The following is a 13,001-nucleotide window of genomic DNA, read 5'->3' as shown; positions in this document are numbered from 1 at the left end:
GTGTTTTGTGACATAGTTTTGTGCAAGAATCTGCCATTAATACAATACAAGAGATTCACGCAAAATATCGGACACCGAGGTTCATTTTTTAAGTTAAGAAATTTGTATTTACGTGCAACAACTACAAAATTTACAGTGAAATGCAGTGTAGTGTTTGATGACATTCTTTCGTGCAAGATTCGCTGCCATTAAATTTACACAAGATACAATTACACTCTGCTCAACTGTTCCGGAAATATTACAGCTTCCGTCTTAGAACGGGCAAAATGCTAGTCGTGATTACAGCAGGTGATATATTATGAGTGGGAGGAGGTACAAGTGGGCGTGGCCACTTTGTGGGCGGGGGGCCCCCCCGTAGTGGGCGTTATGCGCTGGTGACCCTCGGTGGCAGTCACCCATTCAGGAATCATTTCCGGGTTAACTTTTGGCGCGAAAAGTTGCTACCGATAACTGTGCTTTGAGGCGGAGAAGCGGATAGCCGAGTCAGCCCTGAGTCTCTTAGCGCTTCTTTCTTTCCGAGTATTCCCTCAGTCCTCCTCGGAGTCCTTTACTCGTGTGGAGTCGTCGGAGATGCCGACGCTGCAGAACAGCGGCCGCCTGCGAACCGACGACGGGTAAGCGAATGAGTGAGTGACATTGTCCATGGCTCACTTTCTGGATCCGCTGCTAAGTACAATCAGTATTGCTTTGCGGAAGGGACATTGCCTGAAACGTCTGCCTGTTGTACGTTATAGTTTTCACGGCAGTGTTCGTGACGAATCGTACATGGACGTTGTGTTGTCTTTCTAACGCCTCCATTGATAGTGACCTATAGCTCACGGTGGATGGGGGTGGTGCAGGGCTGGACGTGACTGATGATCGCCAGTTGCCATGTGCGGTAACTCACAAGTGCCCGTGCTGCTTTGTAGCGGTGCTAATCATAGATAAGAAATACGCTTTTGGCATGTAGGGCAGCTGAGCTGCATTCACTGACAATTGAGGTAGAACTGGCATTGACGCTCATGTGATGTAGGAAAATCACGTGTAGCACTGATGATCCCTAATACTGTATAAATGAAGTTGTTTGCCTATGGAATGTACGGTCATAGTAACAGGTGCTGTACAGCTGAAGCCAGCTCCGTAAGACACAGCAAGCGATGTTTTGTCTCTGGTTGTAAATTATACACTAGTCAGCAGTGGCGGCTCCTGCAAAATCTCTCAGGGGGGGCAAATGTTTGGATGATTGATAAGGATAAGGTCCACCCATGCAATGGATAAATTAACAGCTTAAGTATGTAAAGGCAACTTCACTACTTTAATATTAATGAAAAATAAAGTGACTCTTACAATACATCTCTTTGTTTGTTTCTATACTCACTATTATTACACTACTTACATCACATTACTCGCTTAATACACTGCTTACTTATACTGAAATTTTGCTCTTCTCTTTTTCAAAGTAGCAAAGTGATCAATTACTCTCTCATTGAAAGCAGGCATGTTCCTGGCTAGTTCCCTCTCCATGGAAAGCATAGCCATTGCATTCAGACGTTCCTGTCCCATTACATTTCTCAGGAATGTCTTGATTCTCTTTAAGATTGAGAAACACCTCTCAGCTTCAGCAGTTGTCATGGGAGTGGTTATGAGGATGTTCAACAGAGCAACAGTCTCTGAAAAAGTATCCTGGAGGTTGTACTTCAGCAAAACCTGGTACAGCGCTAGTGCACCACAGCAGCCCTTGAATTCTGGACTCTCATAAATGACAGACAGTTCAGTCTTCAGCTTCGCCTTATTTAACATAGGGTATGCCCTGACAGTGATGTTCAGAGCCTCAACAGGGAATGTATGGCCATGCTGTTGAAACATCTCTCCTTGTAGCAGCGTGGCACTTACAAGGTGGTCGGTAAAGGAGAACCTTTCTTTGGTGTGCAATACAGTATATAATTTAATGTTGGGTTTGTCTATGGCAGTATATAGTAGGGTGTAGACTCGTGTGATGTAAGAGAATAAAGTTTAGATGCAAGCATATTATATATATTTTTTACGACGTAGAATTGTAATGTATTACTTACTGTTAGTAACTCAGCATATTGTAGAGTATATTTAGTATACTGATGATAATATGTAGTTTATACTTTAGTTGTTTACGTGGTGGTTTTAGTTACTGCAGCTACATACTATTAACACTCCTTCCCTTCATTAATGCTACCCTTATCCCCTCCCTTTGATGCTGCTAATCCTGCATAATGCACGGGCATAAATAGTTCTATTCACATACCTGCATTTCCCATAAATATGCTAAATTCCTCTTGATATTTCATATTCTTTTGTTAAGGCTCCCCCTTTCTTCCCCCCTTCCAACCCAGCTTATATACATGCTCCAAGCACGTGTGCTGTTTCATTCAGACGCTGTCGCCTCGACAGACCTGGTTTTCACCTGATGACGGCTACTTGCGTTGTGGCCAAAACGTCGTGATAATTATTTTATTATGTTTTATTTTTATTATTTTATTACTTCCCTTCTACGTGACTTTACCGAAAGAACCAAGAAGATTAATCCCTGCAGTCACAAAAGCTTTAAATCGAAATTCCACTAGGTGGCGACAAATAATATTGTTGACTGAAACGTGCTGACGTATGATGACGTAAGCACGTTAGTGCGAGCCCTTCCGGAAGCCATAGAGAATGCATTGGAGCGCCCGCCGTTCGAAAAAAAACATCTTTGAATGTAAGTCTATGGGAACACTCTGGGCGATTCTCAGCCAGAGTAAAATCGCCCAAAAAGAGGCGGTACTCCACAGAACGTGACATGACGCTGATTGGACTATATCCAGATGCACAGTAACGGCTAGCATAGCTCTGTGGTTGAATGAGATTGTTAATGTGATTGAAAAAGTCCCTTTCACACATTGGTGGTGCGTCGCCCAATCACCCTAATGAAGAAACCGCCCCTGCTAGTCAGCCTCTTAAGCTAGCTTATGAAACCGAGCGTTATCTTCTAATATTCCTGAAAATTATTGAAAAAGCGGTACTGTTACAGTTTTCCACTGAAGATGATGGGGGACCCAGGGCAGATCTTGGCGGTCGCGTGCCACCCGTGCAGTAGCTGAGGTATCTTGACAGAGCGCAGTCAGCATTGGCATTGAGGTTTGGAGGCATCAACGGCTTTGGCCATGGTGACGTCTCGATTATCTTTTTTTAAAGGGGAGTCTTACACTTGTACTGGCCTGCTCACTGTGGTAGCTGCATGGGGAGGATGATTGCCGTAAGGAGCCGTCCATAAATGACGTCACACACCTAGGGGAAGGGGGTCAGACATTTGTGACGATGTGTGACGTGGGGGGGGGGGGTTTGAGAAATGTGACGTCACGTCAAAATGCGCAACTTTAAATAAATAAAGACAACACGTTCTACTTAATTAAATAGATGTTTTAATAAATGTTTTCTCCTACAACATCAGAGTGCAGCGCCACATTAAATACGCACTACAATGACAATTGTTTAAAGCGATTTGAAGCATATTTTCTTTTTTGGGGGGGGGGAGCAGAGCTCTGTGACGTCATATTTGAGGGGGGGGGGTCTGACTTTTTGTGACGATGGGGGGGTGGGTAAAAAAATCGTCCAAAATCGCGTGACGTCATTTATGGACGGCCCCTAATGTTCACAGTTCACAGCACTGTTGCTTGGCTACCATCGTTTCCGTGGTGCACAGATCGAGGACTGACGAAGAGATGCTCTGAGTTGTCGCACCGTCTTTTCTGTACGAACGTTACTGTGGCTGCACGAGTTGGGTATGGAGTCGCCTGGCTCGCGGAAAACTCTTTCTGCCCCTCCTCCCCCACTACTGTCAGTGCTGATGATGGGGGACCCCAGTCGGCCGTGCGGCGGCTGGAGCGGAGCCGCCAGGTGGACGAGATGGACCTCAAATTCGGTTTTGTGCGACTGCGGGATCCCGGGGAGCACACGGGCTGGCTCATCAACATGCACCCGGTACCTCCTGCTCGCCACGTTTCTCCACAGTCACAAATCAGAATGTCATCACTTCTGCACAAATGAGCCTCACCAGAGGAGTGTGGAATGACCAGTGGAGAGGGTGGCAGAGTGACACTGGTAACAATTTTGCCTCTCACAGAAAGATGGCCCTGGGATTGTATTTCTGCGTGGAGTGTAAATGTTCTTCCCGCTGTTTCGTGCATGGGTCTCCTCCAAGTTCTCTGCTTTCCTCTCATAGCTAAAAAATACACAATGTAGCTGATATTGGCCAAACATCTCAAAACAGGTATTCCTCGATTTATGGAAGGGAGCCTTCTTAAACAAAACACGCATAATACGAAATTTCTTAAATCAGAATAGCTTTTCCCTTTCATTTAGAACAACAAATTAAGGATGTGTTACGGACAGCCATACGAACTCTACTCCTCACCTAAAAATATACACCTATATCACTTCACAATAAAAAAAAAATAAGAAATAAGAACAAATATAAAAACTGTTGAATAGTAATTAATAAAAAAATTACCTTTTCAAGGAACTCACTAAAATATATGCTGCATATTGGAATGGCTGGACAGGTGATGTGGAGGCATTACTGTTGCACTGCAAGAACACCGTAACGCTGTCGCGGATGGATGACGCAGCCTCCCGGGTGCTTCTTGTTTGATCTCATGGCGCTTGCCGTGTGAAATTTCCTGACCGCAGAAATTCGATTCAGTTAATCGAAAAGTGTCCTTAATTTGTCAATTGTGCTAACGCGAAATTTCGTAAAACCGAACGTTTGTAAATCGAAGGATACTTTGATCTAAAAAAATACCAGCAAATGACTCAATTGGGATTACACAGTAGCAGCATCAACACCTACTTGGAGAACTCGGCAGGACCTTCTAAAAAAGTTTTGAGACTCCATGAGGCTTTCCTGGGTAAGCAAGTAGAGTAATAACAATCTGCATACACCATTGCATTAGTTTGTAAGCACTAGTAGCCTAAGAGTGTTTGTCGTGTCATTTTGTGTCTCGTAGACGGATATCTTAGATGAAGACAAGAGGTTGACGAGTGCAGTGGACTACTACTTTATTCGAGAAGATGGGAGCAGATTTAAGGTCAGTTTTGCATTTCAGTCACTTTCAGTTGTGATTTAGCTATTCTGTTGGTTTGTCTGTGAGTGAATTACAGATATACTCCTCCACCCACCCACCCACTGTCTTAACGTGTATATTCGGGTCAGTGGGAAGTGATGCTGTCCACGGTTCAGAATTTGTACCCGCAGTGGCACACAGGAGAGTGCGTGCGATTCAGAATATGTATGACTGCGGTAAGTATGAGGCTAGTCTACTTCATTAGTGTTAGACCGACATTACAATTACGCATAGCAACCATCGCTCTCCTCATGGAAAGTTTAGACCAGGTGCTGAGTCACAATGTGTCCACAGAGACAGCTGCCACTGGATATGCCCTATCAAATGTTTCAGATGAGATATAAATTGCTTATCATATGTAAAGAGCTCTGAGATGCCCCAGTGTACAGGGCCCTCTATCAGATATGTATTCTACATTTTCCGTGACCTGTACTGTATGGTTTGTGTGTGGAAAGTGACTGCTTGAACTTCGTGTCCCTCAGGTGGCTCTGCCGTTCAAGCCCTACTTCTATGTCGCTACTAAAAAGGTAACGTGCACTGTCACATAAAAAAATGACCTGCAAATTACTCAATTGGGATTAAGTAATGGGATATAACACCACTGGTTAATCATAGGAATGAAGTGCCGACTCGCGATGCTGAATTTTAAACATAAGCAGTACAGACGAGCAAAGGAACCCGTCACCTACGACTCATGGGTGTGAGCGGTATTCGTTGCCTGCGCTGGCAGACCAATGCCCTAGGTTATGTTTACAAATAAGACTCCTATTGTTTTTTTGAGTTCTCACTTGGTTGAATAAAATTACTTGAAACTTGTTAAATTGAAACTTCTTAGATGCGGATCGTCTCTGGAATGACATAAAGGCATCTTTTATGTCCACTGTGAAACTGACAGCGCGTATAATTTTATGGTTAAACAGGACCCTGCGGGGTGGGCTGGTAGGAATAATACTAATACCGGTACAGGGATATCGACCGCACACACACGCGCACACACACACGCACATATACGTACACACGCACACACACACACGCACACACACACACGCACACACACCGCACGCACACACACACACGTACACACACATGCACGCACGCACACGTAATGAAGTTGTGTTGCTACGCTTCCAGTTCGCCGTGAATAACGATCCGAAGCCCAATAGCGCCCATTCATCACGCCGCTCGAGTGGGCCGGGCACGCACACACGCACGCACACACATGCACACAGTCACACATATACACACACGCACGCACACACGCACACACAGACACGCACACACACGCGCATACACACGCACACACACGCAAGCACGCAAACACACACGCACACACACGCGCATACACACGCACACACACACGCATACACACACGCACGCACGCGCACACACGCGCGCACACACACACGCACCTCTCACCTGCAAGGCAGCGGTCGCCGCTTCTCCTCCCACATCTCTCGTCGCGGCAGCTGTAACGATGGTGCAAGTTTGTTTTTATCATCAATTCCTCCTCCACCCCTCCCCGCCACTGTTCACCCACCAGAATAAATGAGTTCGCCCATAGTCAGTCGATCAAAAAGTTTCGCCGTGAGGCGCCGGAAGCGACGGCCATCTTGTTTAATTCACATCACAGGGGGAGCGGGCGGCCATCTTGTCGGACAGGGTCATGCCAAGTGTTTGCAGTAGGGGGCGATGTTGATACACGGACGGACGGACGGACGGACGGACGATATAATCTATTGGTGGTCTGGTCCACTTCGTTCCTACCAGTATAATACCGCAGTAGCTTACGTGACTGCAGGAATTACTCTTTGGTTCTTTCGGTAAAGTCACGTAGAAAGAAAATAAATTAAATAATAGCATACGACGTTTCGATTGCAACACAAGCAATCATCATCAGGTACAAATGAAAGAGAAAACAAACCTAGTAAATACTCTGGTTCTTTCGGTAAAGTCATGTAGGTATAAAGTCAAATAAATCGCGACGTTTCGATTGCAACACAAGCAATCATCAGGTGGGAAAACCACAGCAATAATTTGTTTTGCTGAAGTTGGAGAGAGATGCTGTGGTAAGAGGTTATATAGGTAAGAAAAGCTTCAAATCTAGATTAAACTTAGTAAACTTAGAAATATAATGCAATACAACACAGAGAGTCGGCTAACATAACAGTCAACACCCTACCTGGTTGATTACGTTCTTCCAAAGATTGCTAAATGTGAGAGAGAAACAACACACAGCCACGGAGACCCATAGACAGACACATAAGCAGAGAGATAACACAGAGACACACAGAGAGAGACACACACATTGGCACACAGAGAAACAACGCCTCTGTCGAGGCCTTAAATAGAGAGAGAGGGGGGGGTGTATAGAAATTAGCATGTCAATGAGAGATTTGTAGCTTTCGTGACTGCAGGAAATGATAGAGCAACAACACGAGGACAGAGAGAGAAAACACACTTAATAAAACAAAACTTAGTAAAATTTGGAAATGTAATGCAATGCAACACAGAGAGTCCATCAACACACAATTAACGCAAAGCCTGGTTGATTACGTTCTTCCAAAGATTGCTAAATTAGAAGTTAAGTGTGAAATTTTGAGAGAGAGACAAGACACAGACACAAAGACCGACGCACAAGCAGAGCGAGACAACACACACACAGAGAGAGAGAAACCAAACTGCAGGAAATGATAGAGCAACAACACAAGGACACAGAGAGAGAGAAAACACACTGAATTAAACAAACTTAGTGAAATTTGGAAATGTAATGCAATGCAACACAGAGTCGATTACGTTCTTCCAAAGATTCCTAAATTAGAAATTAAGTGTGAAATTTGAGAGAGAGACAAAACACAGACACGGAGACACATACAGACAACAGAGACATACAGAGAGAGAGAGAAAACAAACTTAAAACCTCCCCGTAGAGGTGGTTCAAACTTGATTTGGAGCTTTCGTGACTGCAGGAATTATTCTTTTGTTCTTTCAGTAAAGTCATGTAGAAAGAAAAATTAAATAATAATGTAACTATATCGGTTGTTTATTCACCTTAACCCACTTATACGTAAGGTCGATTTAGGCAACTCGGGAAGGGAATGACGTGGCAAGCTGAAAATTCCAGACAACATAAGCTGTGCAAATTTCATGACGTCAGAGCTCAGCGTTCGATAGTTTTTGCTGCTTCACACAAACAGATGTATTTTCTGCTTTATATTTAAGAGCGAGCTTGAAAATAGTCGCGTTGACTTAGAAAATCGAGATAGCTATGCAGCGCATTCGTGCAGGATAGACGGCCTTTCGGAGGGTATGGGGGGGGATGCGTGACGTCAGCAGGCACACTGCGTAACGCTGCCACATGCGGGTGATGTCACAGACAGATGTGACGTCACCGCTCACTTGCCGTGCAATATATTATATCCATTATTGCGCCACTCCCCCCCCCAAAATAGAAAAGTCTATTTTCATACTTTTTGCTTTGTGTACTATCTGGAAGCTACCTACATGCCAAATTTAAAGTTTGTTGCATGTCGGGAAGTATGCTAAACATTTCGAACAGACACACATTCACAATTCATAGTATAGGTTTTTGGGTCAGATCACGTTATTTATAAATGTGTCGTAACCCTCCACCCCCCGACATGGCCAAACAGTAAAAAATGTGTCACGTTTTCAAAGGACAAATTAATTGACTTCTTTAGCCCACCGGTGTGCTGAAGAGAGAATCAACAGCATTTTAAAATTTGAGTACGACGTTTCGCTGATAATTACAATCAGCTTCATCGGGCAAGAATGGTGAAGCTCTCCTGTTGCTTCCGGTCTTAAATAGAGCAGCATCAGGGTGACGTCATCATTTAATTCAATTCAATCTGGTGCAGTGATTCGAGGTAAGGAGGGGGAAGGTATTGTAATTATATAGATTGGTAATCATTCAATTGTTATTCATTGCTATTTGTTTCCCTTATAAGGAATTGTAATTGTATTTATTTGATAATATGCTTCCAGGCCGCACTAAGCCTGTAGCTGTCCTACTATAACAGCACCTGCCCCTACAGTCTGTGTGGGCTACATGAAGGATCTCTGTGTAGAAGTGAGCATCACCGCGTAGCTGAGATGTGTCGATGGGTGTGTCCCCAGTGCGTACGCACGTGCGCGTGTTGCCCTGCGCACACTCACTCGACGCCGTGTTTCCCTGCAGGGATGCGAGCGCGAGGTGTCATCATTCCTGTCTCGCCGTTTTCAAGGGAAGCTGTCAGGCATAGAGATGGTGGCCAAAGAGGACCTGGATCTGGTGAGGCTGCCCCCCCTCTCTACTGCACTCGTCTGTGAGACACCGTGGCTGGACGCGCGTCAGCCTATCACGCGGTAAACCGGTTACCGGTTCCAGAATCGATAACAGTTTCCAAAAGTCGGGAACCGGTCGCCGTTTCCAGTGGAACATCAATAATGAATGCCCTGATTGGCATGAGCAAACGTACACACCGCGTGGTGCATTATCTGTCGTTTATCAGCTAAAAAGTAAAGGTGCAGTCCTGCAATTACTCGGACTCCACTGGTGGCCAAATGGCCTCTGATAGAGGGAGCTATCATGGATAATTGTTGTACTCTTCCACCCTGACCAGACATGTTGGAAGAGGTGGGCCTACCGCGCACTGCTGGGTGGACAGGGGCGGTAGGGGGTATTTCAGAAACTTGCCCCATGGTTCCAACTGCAAAAATTTTACCGGTGACCGCTGGCTTGCAAGTCCAGTGTGTTAACCATTACACCATGGCAGCTCCTTGCCTTTCTCAGTTAAAAACCTAAGCATGCCGCGTTTATTACCAGACATTTGAAATTGGTAACCATCGTTTTTATCGTCTATTTCATTTGGTTACCGGTGCTGCAATAAAAACAATATTTGCTCAATAAATGAGGGCGTGTATGCACGCGCTTGCCGCTCTGTCCACATGCGCAGCCCAATCACCTGGTGGGCTTGAAGCACACCTACATCAAGCTCAGCTTCATCACCACGGAGGACCTCATCAAGGTGCGCAAAGACGTGTTCCCGGCGATCCGCAAGAATCGTGAGCGAGAGAAATCCAACGATGCCTACACGAGCATGCTGTCAAGGTGAGGGGTGGCCCCTGTGGGGTAGCTGGGCCGTGCAGTGACGCCTCTCCGTTATGCCACACTCGCTCACTCGGTCCCCTCACCTCACTCGGTCCCCTCATCTCACTCAGTTCACTCACCTTGCTCGTTCACTCAGTTCCTTTCGCCTCGCTCGTTCACTCGGTCCCCTCCTCTTACTCGGTCCCCTCACCTCACTCGGTCCCCTTGTTCACTCGGTCCCCTCGTCTCACTCGTTCACTCGGTTCCCTTGTTCACTTGGTCCCCTTGTTCACTCGGTCCCCTCGTCTCACTCGTTCACTCGGTCCCCTTGTTCACTCGGTCCCCTCGTCTCACTCGTTCACTCGGTCCCCTTGTTCACTCGGTCCCCTCGTCTCACTCGTTCACTCGGTCCCTTGTTCACTCGGTCCCCTCGTCTCACTCGTTCACTCGGTCCCCTTGTTCACTCGGTCCCCTTGTTCACTCGGTCCCCTCGTCTCACTCGTTCACTCGGTCCCCTTGTTCACTCGGTCCCCTCGTCTCACTCGTTCACTCGGTCCCCTTGTTCACTCGGTCCCCTTGTTCACTCGGTCCCCTCGTCTCACTCGTTCACTCGGTCCCCTTGTTCACTCGGTCCCCTCGTCTCACTCGTTCACTCGGTCCCCTTGTTAACTCGGTCCCCTTGTTAACTCGGTCCCCTCGTCTCACTTGTACACTCGGTCCCCTTGCCTCACTCGTTCACTCGGTCCCCTCGTCTCACTCGGTCCCCTTGTTCACTCGGTCCCCTCGCCTCACTTGGTCCCCTCGCCTCAGTCCTTCACTTGGAAATGTATAGCAGCCAAATACTGGAAATGCATGTTTTTAAATGTGGAGGGAAAAACCGGGAGACCCCGAGAAAAATTCACACTACCACAGGGGAACATGCAAACACCAAATATACAGGTGTCAGGGTTAGGATCAAACCCACGACCTCCTGCATACCGGACGAGGGAGGTAACATCTCGCCACCATGGCGCTCAGGCTCTTGAGAAGTGAAAACAAGTTTATTCCATGAAAGGCTGCATTGCCTTGGCTGTATGAAATGTCACCTGCCAATAGCAGAGGTGACATTTCAATTTGGAGCCACTCAAAGACAGAGTACTAGCGGCCTTTATGAGTCTCAATTGTTATGCACGTGCTCAGAAATCAAAAGTACAGGCAGTCCCCACTTTTATAACACAATGCGTTCCTGGAAACCCCATAGTGAATTAGATAGTCGGACCCTCTTTTCCCATAGACAGTAGAAGCAGAAACATCACTTGCCAATGCGTTTTTTCTTTAACGGCCATATTTAACAGGGTTGAATAGGTCAAAATCAACAAACACACTTGAGAATAACAAAAGCACCATGGCAAATCACATCGGAAACAAGACTGACTGTTGCAATGTGTTTGGAGTCATGTCGGAAGGTGAGTCACAAATAAACTTCCTGCGTAAATCGATCATTGGTGCATGACATAAACGTCGTGAATATAAAACGTCATAAATCGGACCGTCGTAAACCGCAAACCGTCTGTAAAAACATTGTTTATTATTTACGCTTGTTTACCCAGGAAAGCCTGAATCTCAAGACTTTTTGAGAGCGGGCAATGTTGCTATGTGTTTTCCCAAATAAGGTAATCATTCATCATTGGGATATTGTGGCCAATACCACTTCCTTTTTTTAGTTAGCTAAGGGAGGAAACAGACAAACCCAAAGAAAACTAATACAGAGCAGGAGTAACATGCAAACTCCTAAAAAAAAGACACCAGTTGCAATTCGAACCTAGGCCTTTCTTATTGTGAGGCACAAGTGTGAACGTGGCATCACCCTGCTGTGCTAATTAATGAGCTCATCTCCAAACTAATCAAGTTACTACTTGAATAGGAAACGTTCTCGAAACATTGTTTTACTCTTGGTCCCAGTGCGCTGTCTGGAGGCAACTTGCTGGCAGAAGATGAGGGCAATTCCAAGAAAATGTCTGACCAGATGGAGAACATCACGGACATTCGGGAGTATGACGTCCCCTATCACGTGCGCGTGGCCATAGACCTCAAGATACACGTGGTGAGTGACTTGTTCATGTCACCACGAATCTGTCATTCTGTCTCGTTTGTTCTGCCTCATTCCTTCAATTAGTCTGCAAGTTCATCTGCGGTAGAGCAAAAGATTTCAAGTTGGCTGAGCGGTGGTAGGTTGGGGTTGCTAAAATGGATACTTTGTGAGGATTACAACTGTGGTTGTCCTATAAATAAACTCGCCCCTGCCATTGGAATGTGGAATTTCCATCACTGGCTCAGGACTGAGATGGGTAGAACCCAATGCTTACACTGCCCAATGTTTGTCATTTTGTGTGTAGCCTGATTCTGGTGGTGATGGTTTATGTCATTACTCAGATAAATAGTGATTATTATTTTGTTGTGGTGTTGTGATTCGCACCCACTGGCGCAACATGTTGGTGATTTCTGTTGTGATGCAGGCACACTGGTACAACGTGCGGATTCGGGGCAGTGCTTTTCCCCCTGAGATCACCCGGAGAGATGACCTGGTGGAGCGGCCGGTGAGTTTGCAGTCTTGTCGGGTCTGTGTTGGAGTGGGGGACGAGTGCAGAGCCGTGTGTCGGTGCATGTGTCTGTGTCTTTGGCTGGGTCGTCTAGCCCGCATGCTCAGCCACCGCATGTCCAAGCTTCTTCTGTTTGGCCGGATAGATGGGTCTAAACGGGAGTGGCACGGACTAGAGAAGAGATGGCCAGATGTGGTACATAAGGATGTGGAGCTGATTGGACTT

The 13,001-nt window shown here is 46.0% G+C and overlaps 1 protein-coding gene across 1 annotated transcript in view; it reads left to right on the top strand.

Moving 5' to 3' along the window:
* The first annotated feature begins 461 nt into the window (after positions 1–461).
* POLE (DNA polymerase epsilon, catalytic subunit) overlaps positions 462–13,001 on the top strand; it is a 108,426-nt gene continuing 95,886 nt past the window's right edge. The window contains 8 exon segments of the mRNA XM_078860060.1: positions 462–614; positions 3,831–3,969; positions 4,995–5,075; positions 5,594–5,638; positions 9,307–9,399; positions 10,064–10,218; positions 12,139–12,280; positions 12,693–12,773. Of these exon segments, the coding sequence (XP_078716186.1) occupies positions 571–614; positions 3,831–3,969; positions 4,995–5,075; positions 5,594–5,638; positions 9,307–9,399; positions 10,064–10,218; positions 12,139–12,280; positions 12,693–12,773 (780 nt within the window). The 5' untranslated portion in view covers positions 462–570.

Source organism: Lampetra fluviatilis, chromosome 10 (assembly GCF_964198595.1).
Source record: "Lampetra fluviatilis chromosome 10, kcLamFluv1.1, whole genome shotgun sequence".
Classification (NCBI taxonomy): Eukaryota; Metazoa; Chordata; class Hyperoartia; order Petromyzontiformes; family Petromyzontidae; genus Lampetra; species Lampetra fluviatilis.
The sequence above is the reverse complement of the archived record's forward strand: the minus strand, read 5'-3'. Positions and strand labels throughout refer to the sequence as shown.